The sequence below is a fragment of the Panthera tigris genome, chromosome C1, assembly GCF_018350195.1.
Source record: "Panthera tigris isolate Pti1 chromosome C1, P.tigris_Pti1_mat1.1, whole genome shotgun sequence".
Classification (NCBI taxonomy): Eukaryota; Metazoa; Chordata; class Mammalia; order Carnivora; family Felidae; genus Panthera; species Panthera tigris.
In genome coordinates, this window is record NC_056667.1 from 204,548,453 (window position 1) to 204,563,246 (window position 14,794).

The window sequence follows — 14,794 nt, forward strand, 5'->3', positions numbered from 1 at the left end:
CAAAAACAAAAACCCCAAACCAGCAAGTTTTGTATACATAAAGTCACAAACAACTCTGCACTACTTTGTAGTATTTGTTTCTTATCCAACTTTCCAGTAAAATGTTGATGGAGAAAGGCGCATGGTGGTGATGGCGAGTCAACTTTGTTGATTTGTCCTGTTGCAGATCTGTTCTAGCAATGACTGGACAGCCACTTGCCAATTGGAGTTGTCCCACTACACATTAACTAATATTTATAAAGAAAAGGGAGGGAGGGAGAGGGGGGTGGGTGATGGGCATTGAGGAGGGCACCTGTTGAGATGAGCACTGGGTGTTGTATGGAAACCAATTTGGCAATAAATTTCATATAAAAAAAAATGTAGCAGGTCCTCACAAGGATTAGGCAATTATTGAGAATCTATCCATTTAATGCATCAAACTGAAACCCTTCAGCGGCAAGTTTTAGCGTCAAGACTTGAACCCTAAACACAGCCTTGCAAGGATCTGGCCTTTGGCTGCCATTTTTGCCTCATTCCACCCTAATCTCCCTGTTACCTGAGCTCCCACTATATTAGTTTTGAGTTTCAGCTCCAGGACCTTTGCACATGTGCTTCTTTGCCTGGACGACTCCCTCAGTTAACTAGATCCACCTTTATAGCTCCAGTCAAGGTCACTTGTTCAGTGACTTCCCTGACCTCCAGTCTAAGTCCTAAGAACCTTCCTTCAGTCATTCACAGTAGGGTTTCACTTTGCAGTTGTACACTCAATTGTGTGGTTATTTTGCTTAATGTTTGTCTCTGCCCATAATCCATGCTCTCTGAGAGCAGAATGAACGCGCGACTGGGTTACCAGGTGTATACGCAGGGACACAATGGTTCCTGGCATGTGGTAGATATTCAGTCAATATCTGTTGAATAAATGATTAAGCGAAAGGTTTCCAGGACTAGTGTAGAGATCTGAGTACCCAAGTGAGGAGACCAAACCCCTGTTCCCTTCTCCCCGCCCCCCCCTTTCCTCGGGGTTTATGGGGGTGGTGGAGGGGATACAGACCAGTAAACACAAGAGTACCCTGCGACCAGAGAAGCTACGTCCCGCACCTCCTTCCACCTGGTAGGCGAACCTTTGAACCAACACTTCCCTAGCCTCAGAGAGTTCGGAGGAAGGGGTGGGTTTAAGGGCGGATGCTGAAGGTGATCGATCAGCCGAACAATAGATCCCGGTGGAGATCCCAGGTCCTCCGCAAGGCTGCCGGAGCCCACGCTGCCGAGCTCCGACGGGCGGCCAGCTGACCCCTCTGGCCACCCCTAGTGCCCAAAGCGGCGCGCTCTCCCCAGCGCCGCGGCGCGCCAGCCAATGCGCCCCGGGCGCGCCAGCTGCACTGGGGCCCGGGCGCGCGCGATTGGCAGCCCCCAGCCTCAGCCCTCGCGCCCCACCCCCGGACGAAGTTCTGCCCCCGCCTGCTCCGCGGCCGCCGCCCGTCCCCCTCTTTCCGCCCCCGGGGGTGTCCGGCGCGGGGCCCGGATCCGGCCGCACGCTCCTCCCACGCGCCGCGGAGCCACCAGGTTCGAAGCGCCCGCGGTCGGCGCAGTCCCCTCCCGCGCGGGACCATGAAGGTCGAGTTTGCGCCGCTGAACATCCCGCTGGCGCGGCGGCTGCAGACGGCCGCGGTGCTGCAGTGGGTCCTGTCCTTCCTCCTGCTCGGTAAGGACCCCGCGCGCTCCCGGCCGCGCGAGACCCAGGCCAGACGCCGCAGTGCGGGGGGCTCCGTTTCCTCCCTCGCGGTCAGTCCTTGGCCAAGGACGAGCTGAGATTCCAGCCCTTCTTCCGCCTAAGCCAGAGCAAACGGGTCAAGGAGGGAGTTCGAGCTAACTTGGGACTCTCCTTTTTGGTTTCTCTCCCCGTGTGAACCTCGTAGCGAACGAACGACTGTTTGCCAACTGTTTTAACCTGTGCTTTTTTTGTCTTTTTGATTGAGGCGTAGCTTACCTACCATAAAAGGCAAAGATGATAGGCATACAGATGAATTTTGGCAAATGGACATACCCAAATATAACCAGGACCCAATCCAGCCATGGAACATTGCACTGTAGCCCCTCAGAAGTTGCTAAACTCTTTTTCTTGAACTGTCGATTCGTGAAAGGAAAACCAGCGCCCGATTATTTACAGCCTGATTCCGTCCTCTTCCCACCCTCGTGACCAACTGCCTTGTTGACTTTTCTGTGTTTAAGGTCATCCGGGTGCCGAAAGGCACCTTTGTACTAGATAGACTGGGTTGAGTTGGGTTGGGTGGCTTCTGTATGTAAATAACTCGACTCAAGGGGTTCTAGTGGGTTCCCAAGTTGATCCCATCTGGAAAGGGCACGTGAGTCAGTCGCTAGATAGAGCAGGGTGGCTTACCTGAGCCCCTTTTTCTCCCCTGGATGTTTGTCCAGCGATTGGAGTAGATGGGGGATGGTATGAGAGGAGGGGGGAATTATGGAGAACGTGCACTCTTCTGAAGGCTAAGGTCACTTGTGTGCTATAAGGAGCTGACAGGTTGTACGTTGAGGCTGCAGTGCGATCAGTAGTAATAAGCCCACTGCACTGTAGACGTCTACACTTTTGAAATGGTTTCACAGTTTTGAATGCCTAGATCAGTGGTTCTCGACCCTGGTTGCACATGGGAAACACTGGAAGAGCTTGTAAAAAAAACGCAGACGCCCAGGCTCTCTCCCCAGAACGTCTTAATTCATTTGTTACAGAACGGAGCCCACGCGTCAGTATGTGCGTGTCTCTGTAAATATGTAACTGTGTGTGCGCATATACGCACTCTGCTGTACAGCTAGGGTTTCCTGAAAAAGGAACTTCAAAACGTTAGCTCATGAAGTCCTCGCAGGCCAAACGGAGACAGGGGTGGTAGCATGATACTCCATTTTGCGCTGAACCATCGAGGTAACAACAAACACATTAGGGCACAGTACGTTCCAGATCCCATTCTAAGCACCCTACACTATTAACTGTTCGGCCTTCACCACGACCCTGTGAGGTAAAGGACTGTTCATTTCTGCCCTCGTTGGACAGATGAGGAGACGAAGAGGTGAAGTAAATTGTTCAAGGTCACGCACAGTGGGAGGTGGAGAAGCTGGATGGAAACCTAAGTATTCTACCCAGAGTCCCTGCCTTAACCACTCTGCTGCCCACATGTATGGCTTGAACTTGGAGACGATCTTCCCTGCTGGTCAATCAGCTCCTCTCTGGTAGCCTGTCGTCCTTTTCTCGTGTTTGTCATTGCTCGTGTCTGTGTATGTCTGCGGTTACTCGAGAAAGGTCCGCATTACCATCCCTGTCCACCGGCTCAGTGCGGGAACACTCAGCACGTGCCGAGCCCACGGAAGGTATGAAACAAATACTTGTTGAATGACTGTCTCACTCTGTCACCCAGAGGGGAAGCTGTCCGTCCCATGGGTCGCTAGTTGTATTAACCCATGTCACCCTCACAGCAGCCCTGCGAGGTAGGAGCTACCCCTGCACTCATCTTACAGAGGAGGGAGCTCAGAGGTGAAGTTGCTCAAGGTCACATGGCTCTACATAGCGGGTGGAGCCACAGGTGTTAATTGTGCGTGGACTAGTGACTCAGGCATGACCAATGATTCCTAATTTGAGTCGGACTAGACTGACTTGCAGACCATTTAAATGTCTGCATAGACAGACCATAAAAAGTCGTTGCGCGCATTTGACTTTTGTGTTACTAGGAGCATATGACTTTGTGTTATATATTTTGATAATTTTATTTGGAAAAATTTCAGACATACAAAAAATAGAAGTGTGTGAACTCTCATTTACCCATTACCTGGATTTATAATTATTTTGACAATTTGCCGTATTCGTTTCATCAGTTGTTTTGCAAAAACGTTTTAAGACAAAGCACGTTGTTATATTTTAATCCTAAATATTTTAGTACGGAGATATAGAATTAAGTATCTTTTTTACATAATCAGAGTACATATGTGGCATAATAATTGTTTAAAATCATTTAAAAAATTTTTCAGTTTATTTATTTATTTTGAGAGTGACAGAAACAGGATGAGTAGGGGAGGGGCAGAGAGAGAGGGAGAGAGAGAGAACCCTGAGCAGGCTCCACACTGCCAGTGCAGAGCCCAGTGAGGGGCTTGAACTCATGAACCGTGAGATCATGACCTGAGGCGAAACTGAGAGATGCTTAACCGACTGAGTCACCCAGGCAATCCTGCTTAAAATCATTTAAACTAAGTTCGTATTTTCTGAACCGTGTCAAAAATACACTTTGGTGATATATCTGAACAAGGTTCTCAACAAGACCTTTGTATTGCATTTGGTTTTGTTTTTTGGTTTTTTGTTTATGTTTTTTTTTCTTTAATGTTCATTTACTTTTGAGAGAGAGAGAGAGAGAGTGTGAGCAGGGGAGGGTCAGACAGAGGGAGACACAGACCGCAAAGAGGGCTCCGGGCTCCGATCTGTCAGCACAGAGCCTGATGCGGGGCCTGAACCCACAAACTGCAAGACCGTGACCTGAGCCGAAGTTGGATGCTTAACTGGCTGAGCCACCCAGATGCTCCTGCATTTGGTTTTTGCATGTCTTTTAATTTAGAACAGTGTTCCCTATTTGTTTTCTTGTCGTGAAGCACTAAGGAAACCAGGTTATCTGTCCTGCAAGATGTAGCCCTGACTGCTTCTTTGTGGTGTTAACTTGTTACTCAGTCTCCTGTATTTCTTCGACAGTGGGAGTTAGAGTTAAAGCTTGATTAGATGTAGATGAAACCTTTGTGTCAAGGCCTCTTCCCAGGTACTGCTCTGTGCTTCACATTCTGTCAGGATGCACAGAATGTCTAGTTGTCCCATTAGTTGTGCCTAAGAGTGGTCAGTGGGTCCAAATAGGAAGTCATCTGAGGGCTGGCTGGTCACTGACATGTGCAAATGAAAGTTCTCTGTTGATCATTGCCCTGCCACCTAGTGACGTAAGTCTCCATTAATGATGCTTGCTTGAATGAACTGTTCTATGGGGGACTGCAAAATGGCGGTGTTTTTATTCTGTCATTTATTCATCATAGCTAGAATTTATGCAACGAATAATTTCCCCCCATCAGCTAAGACCATTTGACTATCCTACAATTCAATTCTTACTGGAAAAGGTAGGATAAGAGCTTACTTATTTCCTTCTATTTAATTGTCAATTTTGAAGTAAGGAGTTGATGTTGTAGCTACTTTCAGTGTTGGCAAGAGTTTTTTTTTTTTTTTAACGTTTTATTTAGTTTTGAGAGACAGAGACACAGTGTGAGTGGGGGAGGAACAGAGAGAGAGGGAGACACAGAATCTGAAGCAGACTCCAGGCTCTGAGCTGTTAGCACAAAGCCCGACGCGGGGCTTGAACCTATGGACCAGATCATGACCTGAGCCGAAGATGGATGCTTAATCAACTGAATCACCCAGGCACCTCAACAAGAGGGTTTTTATTAGGTATATCTTTTAAGATCTCTAAATCAAAGTCTTGGAAGGCATTTTTCTTTCCAGGAAATGAGTTTAAGCTATTAGCCCTTGAAATATGAAATCATGAAATCAAACATCTTTCCTTGAGATAAATGTTAAACACCTGTCATCCAATCTTACAACATTGTATTAGGTTTTGGTGTATGACATAATTATTTGATACATGTATACATTGCAAAATGATTACCGTAATAAGTTTAGTTAACATCTATCACCACCCATAGTTACAAATAATTTTCCTTGTGATGAGAACCTTTAAGACTTACCCTCTTAGCAGCTTTCAAATACAATACAATACTGTTGATTCTAGTCACCAGGCTGTGCATTACATCCCCCGGATTTATTTATCTTCTAACTGGAAGTTTGTATCTTTTGACCCCTTTCGCTCATTTTGCCCACCCCTCCACCCTCCTGCCTCTGGCAACCGCCAGTCTGTTCTCTGTACCTATGAATTAGGTGCTTTTGGTTTGTTTTCTTTTTAAGATACACACACAAGTGAGATCATACAGTATTGATCTTTCTCTCTGTCATTTAGTCCACATAGCATAATACCCTCAAGGTCCATCACAATGGCAGTATTTCCTTCTTCTTTTTTTAATTTTTAAAGTTTACTTATTTATTTTGAGAGAGAGAGGGAGAGAGTGAGCAGAGGAGGGGCAGAGGAGGGACCGAGGGGGACAGCGGATCTGAAGTGGGCTCCATGACAACAGCAGAGAGAACCTGATGTGGGGCTTCAACTCATGAACTGTGAGATCATGACCTGAGCCGAAGTCGGACACTTAACTGACTGAGCTACCTAGGCGCCCCTCCTTTGTCTATCTTCATGCCAGTACAATGCTGTTGTGATTACTGTGGCTTTATAATACTTTGTGGAGTCTGATCTCGTTAGCCCTGAAACCTTGGTCCTTTTTTTAAAGAGTTGTTTTGATTATCATAGATTCTTTGTGTTTCCATATGCACCTGAGAATCAGCTTCTCAGTTTCCACACACACACACACACACACACACACACACACACACACCTTCTGGGATTTTCATTGGGATTGATTTTTGATTGAGATTAGTCTATAGGTTAATTTGGAGAGAATTGATATCTCAAAAGTATTGGGTCCTCCACTGTGTGATATTATTTATATCAGAAGTTTTTAAACTTTAGGGCGTATTTTTTGAATATTTATTTATTTTGAGAGGAAGAGAGAGAGAGTGAGAGAGCATGAGTGGAAGAGGGACAGAGAGAGAGAGAGAGAGAGGGAATCCTAAGCAGGCTCCTTGCTGTCAGCATGAAGCCTGACGTGGGGCTCAATCCCACAAAGTGCAAGATCCTGACCTGAGCAGAAATCAAGAGTCAGACACTCAACCAACTGAGCCACCCAGGTGCCCCTAAACTTTAGAGCATATTTAAGATTCCTTTGGGCGTTTTTGTTAAAATGCAGATTACTCAGAGACTTTGATTCTGTAGGTCTCAGGAAGGGCCATTAACTTTTTAAAACTTTGTATTTTGAGGTAATTCCAGAAATAATAATTCTAGAAAATAAAAATTCTAGAAAGTTACAAAAATTCCAATATTCCTTTATCCCATTCCCCAATGTAACATTTTACCATGTTTTTTTTCTTTCTCTGTCCCTATCTCTCTTTCTCCACACACACACACACACACACACACACACACACACACACGGTTATTATTATTTTTAACTATTTAAGGGTAAGCTACAGATATGCGTTCTCTTTATCCTTGAGTCCTTCAGTGTACATTTTCTTTTTTTTTATTTTTATTTTTATTTTTTTTAATTTTTTTTTTTAACGTTTATTTATTTTTGAGACAGAGAGAGAGCGAGCATGAACGGGGGAGGGTCAGAGAGAGAGGGAGACACAGAATCCGAAACAGGCTCCAGGCTCTGAGCAGTCAGCACAGAGCCCGACGTGGGGCTCGAACTCACGGACCGCGAGATCATGACCTGAGCCGAAGTCGGCCGCTTAACCAACTGAGCCACCCAGGCGCCCCGAGTGTACATTTTCTAAAACCAAAGACATTCTCTTGCATAACCGCAGTACAATTATCCAAATGAGAAGAATTAACAGTGATGCAGTTCAATGATCTAATCCATACATAGACCCTATTCACATTCCAGTAGCTGCCCCACAAATGTCCTTTATAGCAAAGGAACCCACATGTTGTATTTAGTTATGTCTCTCTTTTCTTACAGTTTTCAGTTTGTGGCTATACAAAGTAGTTCTGTTTATTTTGTCCTTTAGCTTGTAAACATTTCAGAAATATTAATAACATGGGACTAATTGTACCTGGATCCTTGTAATTTATTTGCCTTTATTCAACGAAGAAGTAGGTCCAATAATGAATTTACTTAAAAATTTTTTTTAACGTTTATTCAGTTTTGAGAGGCAGAAACATAGTGTGAGCTGGGGAGGGGCAGAGAGAGAGGGAGACACAGAATCCGAAGCAGGTTCCAGGCTCCGAGCTGTCAGCACGGGGCCCAACGCGGGGCTCGAACTCACGGACTGCGAGATGGTGACCTGAGCCAAAGTCGGCCGCTTAACCGACTGAGCCACCCAGGCGCCCCTGAATTTGCTTTTAAATAAGAAAAATGCAGTTTCCTCTCCAGAAAACTTTTTAAAAGCATTGGGGAGCAGACCTACATTCGAGGAATCCTGAGCTGCAAAATTCTGCAGAGGGGTCTGAGATTTGTCTTTCAGTATCACCCTAAGAAACTCTGGGGGGTAAGTGCTCTTAAAATAGGAATTTTAAAAATCAGAAGAATGTTATGCTTCCATTCTTATAATCAACAGATGGCTCTGATTGTGTTTTGAAATACAATGCCTCGGGAGCAGGAAAAGAAAAGAATGTGCCCGCTGGACTCTGAATTCCATTTTCGTTCCCCATCCTCGGTTACATGGTTAAAATAAGTATAGAAACAATTTCCATAGGGGAAAAATGAAAACTTCTTGGATACAAATAGGAAGGCTACATATACAAATTACATATTTTCAATTATTTCTTAATATTGGTCACTATTAAAATCCAAGTAAACAAACCTCAATAGTTTTTGTAATATTTTTCTGATGCTGTTTGCTCATGGAAATTTAATAGAATCATGTTCAAGATGAGACTATTGTTACTTAAGTAGATTTGTTCTTCAGTTTTGTGTAGTTTTTTTTTTTCTTTTCTTTCTAGTGGAGCCGTTTTATTTCTTTTTTTTTTAACTTTTTTTTATGTTTATTCATTTTTGAAAGAGACAGAGCACAAGCAGGGGTGGGGTGGAGAGAGAGGGCGGGACACAGAATCTGAAGCAGGCCCCAGGCTCTAAGCTGTCAGCACAGAGCCTGACGTGGGGCTTGAACTCACAGACCGCGAGATCATGACCTGAGCTGAAGTCGGATGCTCAACCGACTGAGTCACCCAGGCGCCCCTATATTTCTTTTTTTTTTTTTTTTTTTTTAAATAATCTTTTGGGGCGCCTGGGTGGCTCAGTTGGTTGAGGGTCCGACTCTTGATTTCAGCTCAGGTCATGATCCCAGGGTTGTGGGATCGAGTCCCATGTCGGGCTCCGTGCCGAGCATGGAGCCTGTTTGAGATTCTGTGTTAATATTTTGGCATATTTTCTCTTGCTGTTTACCTTTTTTAGATTTATTTTTACTGAAGTAATATATGCGCTGGAGAACAAATCAACTAGCATTTTGGATTGAGCCCTGTGACATTGGTGTTTTCGAAGGTCCCAAGCGGTCAGTGGTGGCTAATAGCATTTGTTGAGTGTTTCCTATACACCATCACTATTCTTTACGCTTTTCGTGGTATCTGTATGTTTCATTAACCAGTTATTTTTCCATGTTACAAATATTACTTTCTTAAATGTTGAAAAACTGATAAAGTTAAACCTAGAATGTAAAGGAATTGATGTACGTCAGGTCTTTGAAGAAGTGCCTATAGACAAAGCACGTTTTTAGGATTCACTGATTTATCAAATTTGGCTACCACTGTTGGAGCGTTGGCCCTGGATGAGACATCGTACAGTGCCCTTGTTCAGCACCATTTCACTGATGGAGGCACAGGTGAGCCCACTGGAGTCAGAAATGTGGGGGGCAGGGGTAGCAGAGGAAGATCATTGCTAAATGCTGCAGAGAAGGCAGCCTTTTGTAACATTGATATTTTCTAAACAGCCCCCGGTAATTATCTTCTAGAATGTCCCAAAGTCTGGAATTGCCTAATTATGTTCTTACGATTGGAGTCAGGTTCAGCATTTTTGGCAAAAAGCCGGCAAAGGTGATGGGGTGTATTTCCCATCAAATCCCATCAAGAGGCATCATGTCATTTTGTCCCTTTATCGGTGATGCTGAATTTAATGGCCACGCCACACATTTTGACTGAGTCTTATTTGTTTCTGATGTTTAGTCCTCTTGAAGCGGGTAGGACATTGCAGCCCTCTTCGCGGGAGCCAAAAGGTGGAAACAACCCAGATGTTGAATGATGAATGTTTTCTTTTTCTTTTTCTTTTTCTTTTACTTTTACTACAAATGAGATTTTGTTTTCATTTAGACTGCAATGTACCATTGTATCCGGTATACCTATCTTGATTTCTTTTCTTTTCTTTCCTTTTTTTTAGGAAGTGAAAAAATGTATTTATTTATTTTTTAAAAATTTACATCCAAGTTAGTTAGTGTACCGTGCAGTAATGATTTCAGGAGTAGAATCCAGTGATGTGGCCCCTACATATAACACCCAGTGTTCATCCCAACAAGTGTCTTCCTTAATGCTCCTTGCCCATTTAGCCCATCCCCTGACCCACAGCCCCTTCAGCAACCCTTAGTTTGTTCTCTAAGAGTCTCTTATGTTTTGTCCCCCTCCCTGTTTTTATATTATTTTTGCTTCCCTTCCCTTATGTTCATCTGTTTTGTCTCTTAAAGTCCTCATATGAGCGAAGTCATATGATATTTGTCTTTCTCTGACTAATTTGGCTTAGCATAATACCCTCCAGTTCCATTCATGTACTTGCACATGGCAAGATTTCATTCTTTTTGATTGCAGAGTAATACTCCATTGTATATATATATACCACATGTTCTTTATCCATTCATCCATTGATGGCCATTGGGCTCTTTCCATACTTTGGTTATTGTCGATAGTGCTGCTCTAATAAATGTTGGACTGCATGTGCTCCTTTGAAACAGCACACCTGTATTCCTTGGATAAATGCCTAGTAGTACAATTGCTGGGTCGTAGGGTAGTTCTATTTTTAACTTTTTGAGGAACCTCCATACTGTTTTCCATAGTGGCTGTACCAGTTTGCATTCCCACCAACAGTGCCAAAGGGTTCCTCTTTCTCTGCATCCTCGCCAACATCTGTTGTCTGAGTTGTTAATTTTAGCCCTTGAATGATGAATGTTGAACAGATGAATGGATAAACGAATTATGATATATCCCTATATATGGGAATATTATTCAGTCCTAAAAAGGAATGAAGTCCTGATACATGTTTCAGGATGGACGAGCCTCAAAAACTTGATGTTAAGTGAAAGTCTACAGAAGGTTACATATTGGATCATTCCATTTTTATGAAATATCCTGAGTAGGTAAATCCACAGAAATAGAATGTACATTGGTGGTTGCCAGGGGCAGAGGAGAAGGAAATGGGGAATAACTGCCTAATGGGTTCAGGGTTTTATTTTCGGGTGATCTAAGTATTTTGCAACTCGGTGGAATTGGTAGTTGCACAACATCGTGAATGTGCTAAGTGTCCCTGGGTTAATTTCCTTAAAGTGGTTGATTTACATTAATGTGAATTTCACCTCAGGAAAAAAAGTGAAGGGGGGGAAGCTTCTTAATGATATAGAGGAAGTAGAATCTATGGGAATGAAATCATAAAAGAGTACGAACGACAGAGGCTGGCTTGTACGGCCTGCACCCCAGTCAAAGCAGCTGAAGTTCAGGCCTCCCGTGCAACTTGGAATGTGGATCAAGGCAGTTTTAAGAGACATCAACCTCAGTTTTGAGAACTGCACCATGGGTTGGAGTAGACTTTTGTATCTTTTCTCTTTGACCTCCAATTCGGAAGAATCATGTTACGTTGGATCGCTTAATGAGATAAAAATAGAAAATAGAGGTGATCCAGTCACCTAGTTTTCTTAGTGTTTTCTTCTTTCAGTCTAATTTAGGATCACGGGATTTAAAAAGCTATTTTGGTGCTGTTTGTGATACGAAATATTAAAGAATGTGTGCCATGTGTGGAGTGGGGGGGGGTTTAAATTAGGACAGCTCCTTTGGATCATAAGCTCTCAAAGTATATCAAGTGACAAAGGCGTTTCTGTTCAGCGGGTGTAGTGTTTTACTAATTGTCCTATGGAAGTAAATTAAAATGTGGGGAAATGTGATGCCGGATTATGTGTATAGAGAAAATTTGTTAGAAGCCCACATTTTTAAAAAGAGAAGAATGGTTGATGTAGTATTGACATTCAATGGAATGTTCATCAGTTCTCAAAAATACCATTTATGAAGGTTTTAAGGCCACATCGGTGTTATAAAAAAAGCTAACGTGAGATAATCATAAGCGATAAAATACAGAAATAAAAAAAAAAGTGATCAACCATGTTTAGGACACATAACCTGTTCCTAGGAACAGAAAAGGCCACAAGGAAAAATTTGAACAGTACTTGCTGTGGAGTGACAGGAACATGAGCAGTATTTTATCTGCTTTTGTTTTTTGCGTTCTCCAAGCGTGTAATAGTGAACACAGTTACCATAACGATGGCTCCCATCGTCAAGTGCTTGCTCGGTGCCAGGCACGGTGGCCTCTCTGCGTCTCCTTCCCCACGGTCCGTGGAGGCAGGTGCTGGTATTAGCCCATCTCACAGGTAAAGGAATTGAGGCTCAAGGAGCGAAAGAACTTCGCCCCCTGTTCGGCAGCTAGTCGGTGGCAGATTCCAACATAAGCACTCAGATTCCAGATCTGTGTCTTAACCATCGTACGTGCAGAACATCTAGTGGCTGTTAAAGACATATGCAATATGTATTCAATTAGTGCGTATGTGGTTGGGTTAGTGAAACACTGAATTAATGGCCGGGGGATTTTATTTCTGGACCTGCTCTTGACTCCCTCTGTGGTTCAAATTGAGTCAGTATGCTTTTGGTCTCAGTCTCTTCATCATTATAGTAGGGAAAACAGAACCTCCCATTTACCTGATTTTTTATGCCTATGAGCCTGCTTATCCGCTTGTAATAAGTACTTGTAAGTTTATGGTGCCATTGCCATAAGCTAAGAATAGTTTGGTTTTGTTAAAAAAAAAAAAAGTGGGTGGGTTTAAAAATTTAGGCAGATCTAGGTTCAAATCCTTTGGACCCTCAAAAACCTTAAGCCTCAGTTTCCACGACTGCAAACTGGCTACAGTAATGTGTACCTTGAGGGTTGTGAGGAGGAGAAAATGACACTGCCTGTGGGAGATGGTCACCCCTCATGAACTGTTCTGTCCCTTCCCTGTCTGTCTTAGCTCACCTGATCTACCATAGAGTACAGAGTAATGAGATCTACCTAAGTTTTCTTGTACACTTTTTTTTTTTTTAACACATTTTAGTAAAATAAAGAGAAGATTAACCAACAGTGGTAAATTGTCAGCACTCAGACCTGGGTAGAGGCAAGCAGGTGAAGCAAGATGAAATGATCCTGGTAGGAGTGAGAGCAAAGGACACCCTTTTGGCTGTGCCCCCAGAGTCATGGAAACTTCGCTGGCTGTTCCAAAATGTGACAAAACACCCCACGGAGGGTTAGAGGGCACATACTTCCTTAACTTTTCATGCACCTTTTCGTAAACAAACCTTACCCTGGAGAAAGCAGGTCAGTTCTCTTACTGGGATCCATTTAGCGTAAGTCTATGCTGGGATATGTATGGATTTATATATCTCCAGAAATATAAATACTTGTTCTGTTTTTAGCCAAAACAGGCAAACAAACAGACAAGTTGTATCTAGCAAACTGTCATAGTTCAAGGTGCTGTTAATCCGATCATGATCGTTTGGGAACAAAACTGTAGCAAAGCTGACAGAGTAGACAGGAGTTTGGGGGACTGAAGTCGGCTCTAGAACCGAGAGTATAGCGCATAACAGAAAGAAAGAGGCAAGGACACTTCCTAAAGTAATGGTAATTGCTGGCATTTATTGTGTTGAGCTTTATGACTTTGTGGTCCTCTCTCCCTTTCTCATTAATGTATTTCTCCTTCTACAAATATTTTTTTAGTATGATAGCACGCACATAAAATGTCTGTCTTAGCTTAATGTATTACTTTAAGGCAAACAGTCTTGCCACTATGACTTAGGTCGAGTTTTGTCTGTCCTTGCTGCACATATTTTGAAGCTGTGTCACGAGGTGTGTAAACCATTTGGGTTTTGCTTTGTCGTTGTGAAATGTTGCAAGTAGTGATAGGTAAAGGAAGATGTCAGGAGTTCCTCCTATGCTACCTCTGACTCTCGCAACAGAGTTCCTGAAAACAGAGTTTGTCGCTGGAATGTTCTCTCTTTGTGGGCACATAAATAATGGCTGCTTAAGCAAGGTAGACACCTGTAGTAGGAACTCTTCTGCATCCTTTCAGCCCTGATTCCTCCATGTATCGTGCCAGGGAGGTGGTGTAGACCATAGACTTTGAGAGTGGACTGTGAATTAATTAATTAATTAATTAATTAATTTAATGTGTATTTTTTGAGCGAGAGAGAGAGACTGTGAGTGGGGAAGGGGCAGAGAGAGAGGGAGACACAGAAATCCGAAGCAGGCTCCAGGCTCTGAGCTGTCAGCACAGAGCCCGATGTGGGGCTTGAACTCACGGACCCTGAGACCCTGATCTGAGCTGAAGTTGGAGCCCCAACCGACTGAGTCACCCAGGTGCCCCAAGAGTGGGCTATGAATTTAGATCAACCGCTTCCATTCTGTGGGACTTGGGCAATTCATTTAACCTGTCTACACCTCTGTTTTCTATGAAAAGGACATTAAGCATACTCTAGCCGCTTCATTGATACTGTAGCTCTGTAACTATTAAATGAAAATATTTTGGCAAAGTACATAGTACAATACTTGGCATATAGTAAACATCCAATAAATGTTAAATAATACTCTATCATCTGCTGTCTTGTTATATTACCTCACTTGAACTGAGGCTCAGGGTTTTTTTGGTTTTTGTTTTTGTCTTTTTAGAGAGAGAGTGCGTGTGAGCAGGGGAAGGAGGCAGAGCCCGATGTAGGGCTCGATCCCATGATTCTGGGATCATGACCTGAGCCGAAATCAAGGGTTGGATGCTCAACTGACTGAGCCATGTAGGCGC

The 14,794-nt window shown here is 43.6% G+C and overlaps 1 protein-coding gene across 7 annotated transcripts in view; it reads left to right on the forward strand.

Moving 5' to 3' along the window:
* The first annotated feature begins 1,497 nt into the window (after positions 1-1,497).
* The window catches only part of MOGAT1 (monoacylglycerol O-acyltransferase 1), a 42,054-nt gene continuing 28,757 nt past the window's right edge, over positions 1,498-14,794 (forward strand). For 3 of the 7 annotated variants that reach the window (XR_006220944.1, XM_007086230.2, XM_042995449.1), the window contains exon 1: positions 1,498-1,681. Coding sequence is in view for 4 of the 7 variants with exons in the window: in XM_007086230.2 (XP_007086292.2) it covers positions 1,588-1,681 (94 nt within the window). In the remaining 3 variants the exon portion in view is untranslated. Of the gene's footprint in view, positions 1,682-5,371; positions 5,453-9,069; positions 9,548-14,794 lie in introns of those variants that run through there. The other 4 variants (XM_042995451.1, XM_042995447.1, XM_042995448.1 and 1 more) reach the window with 4 other exon arrangements.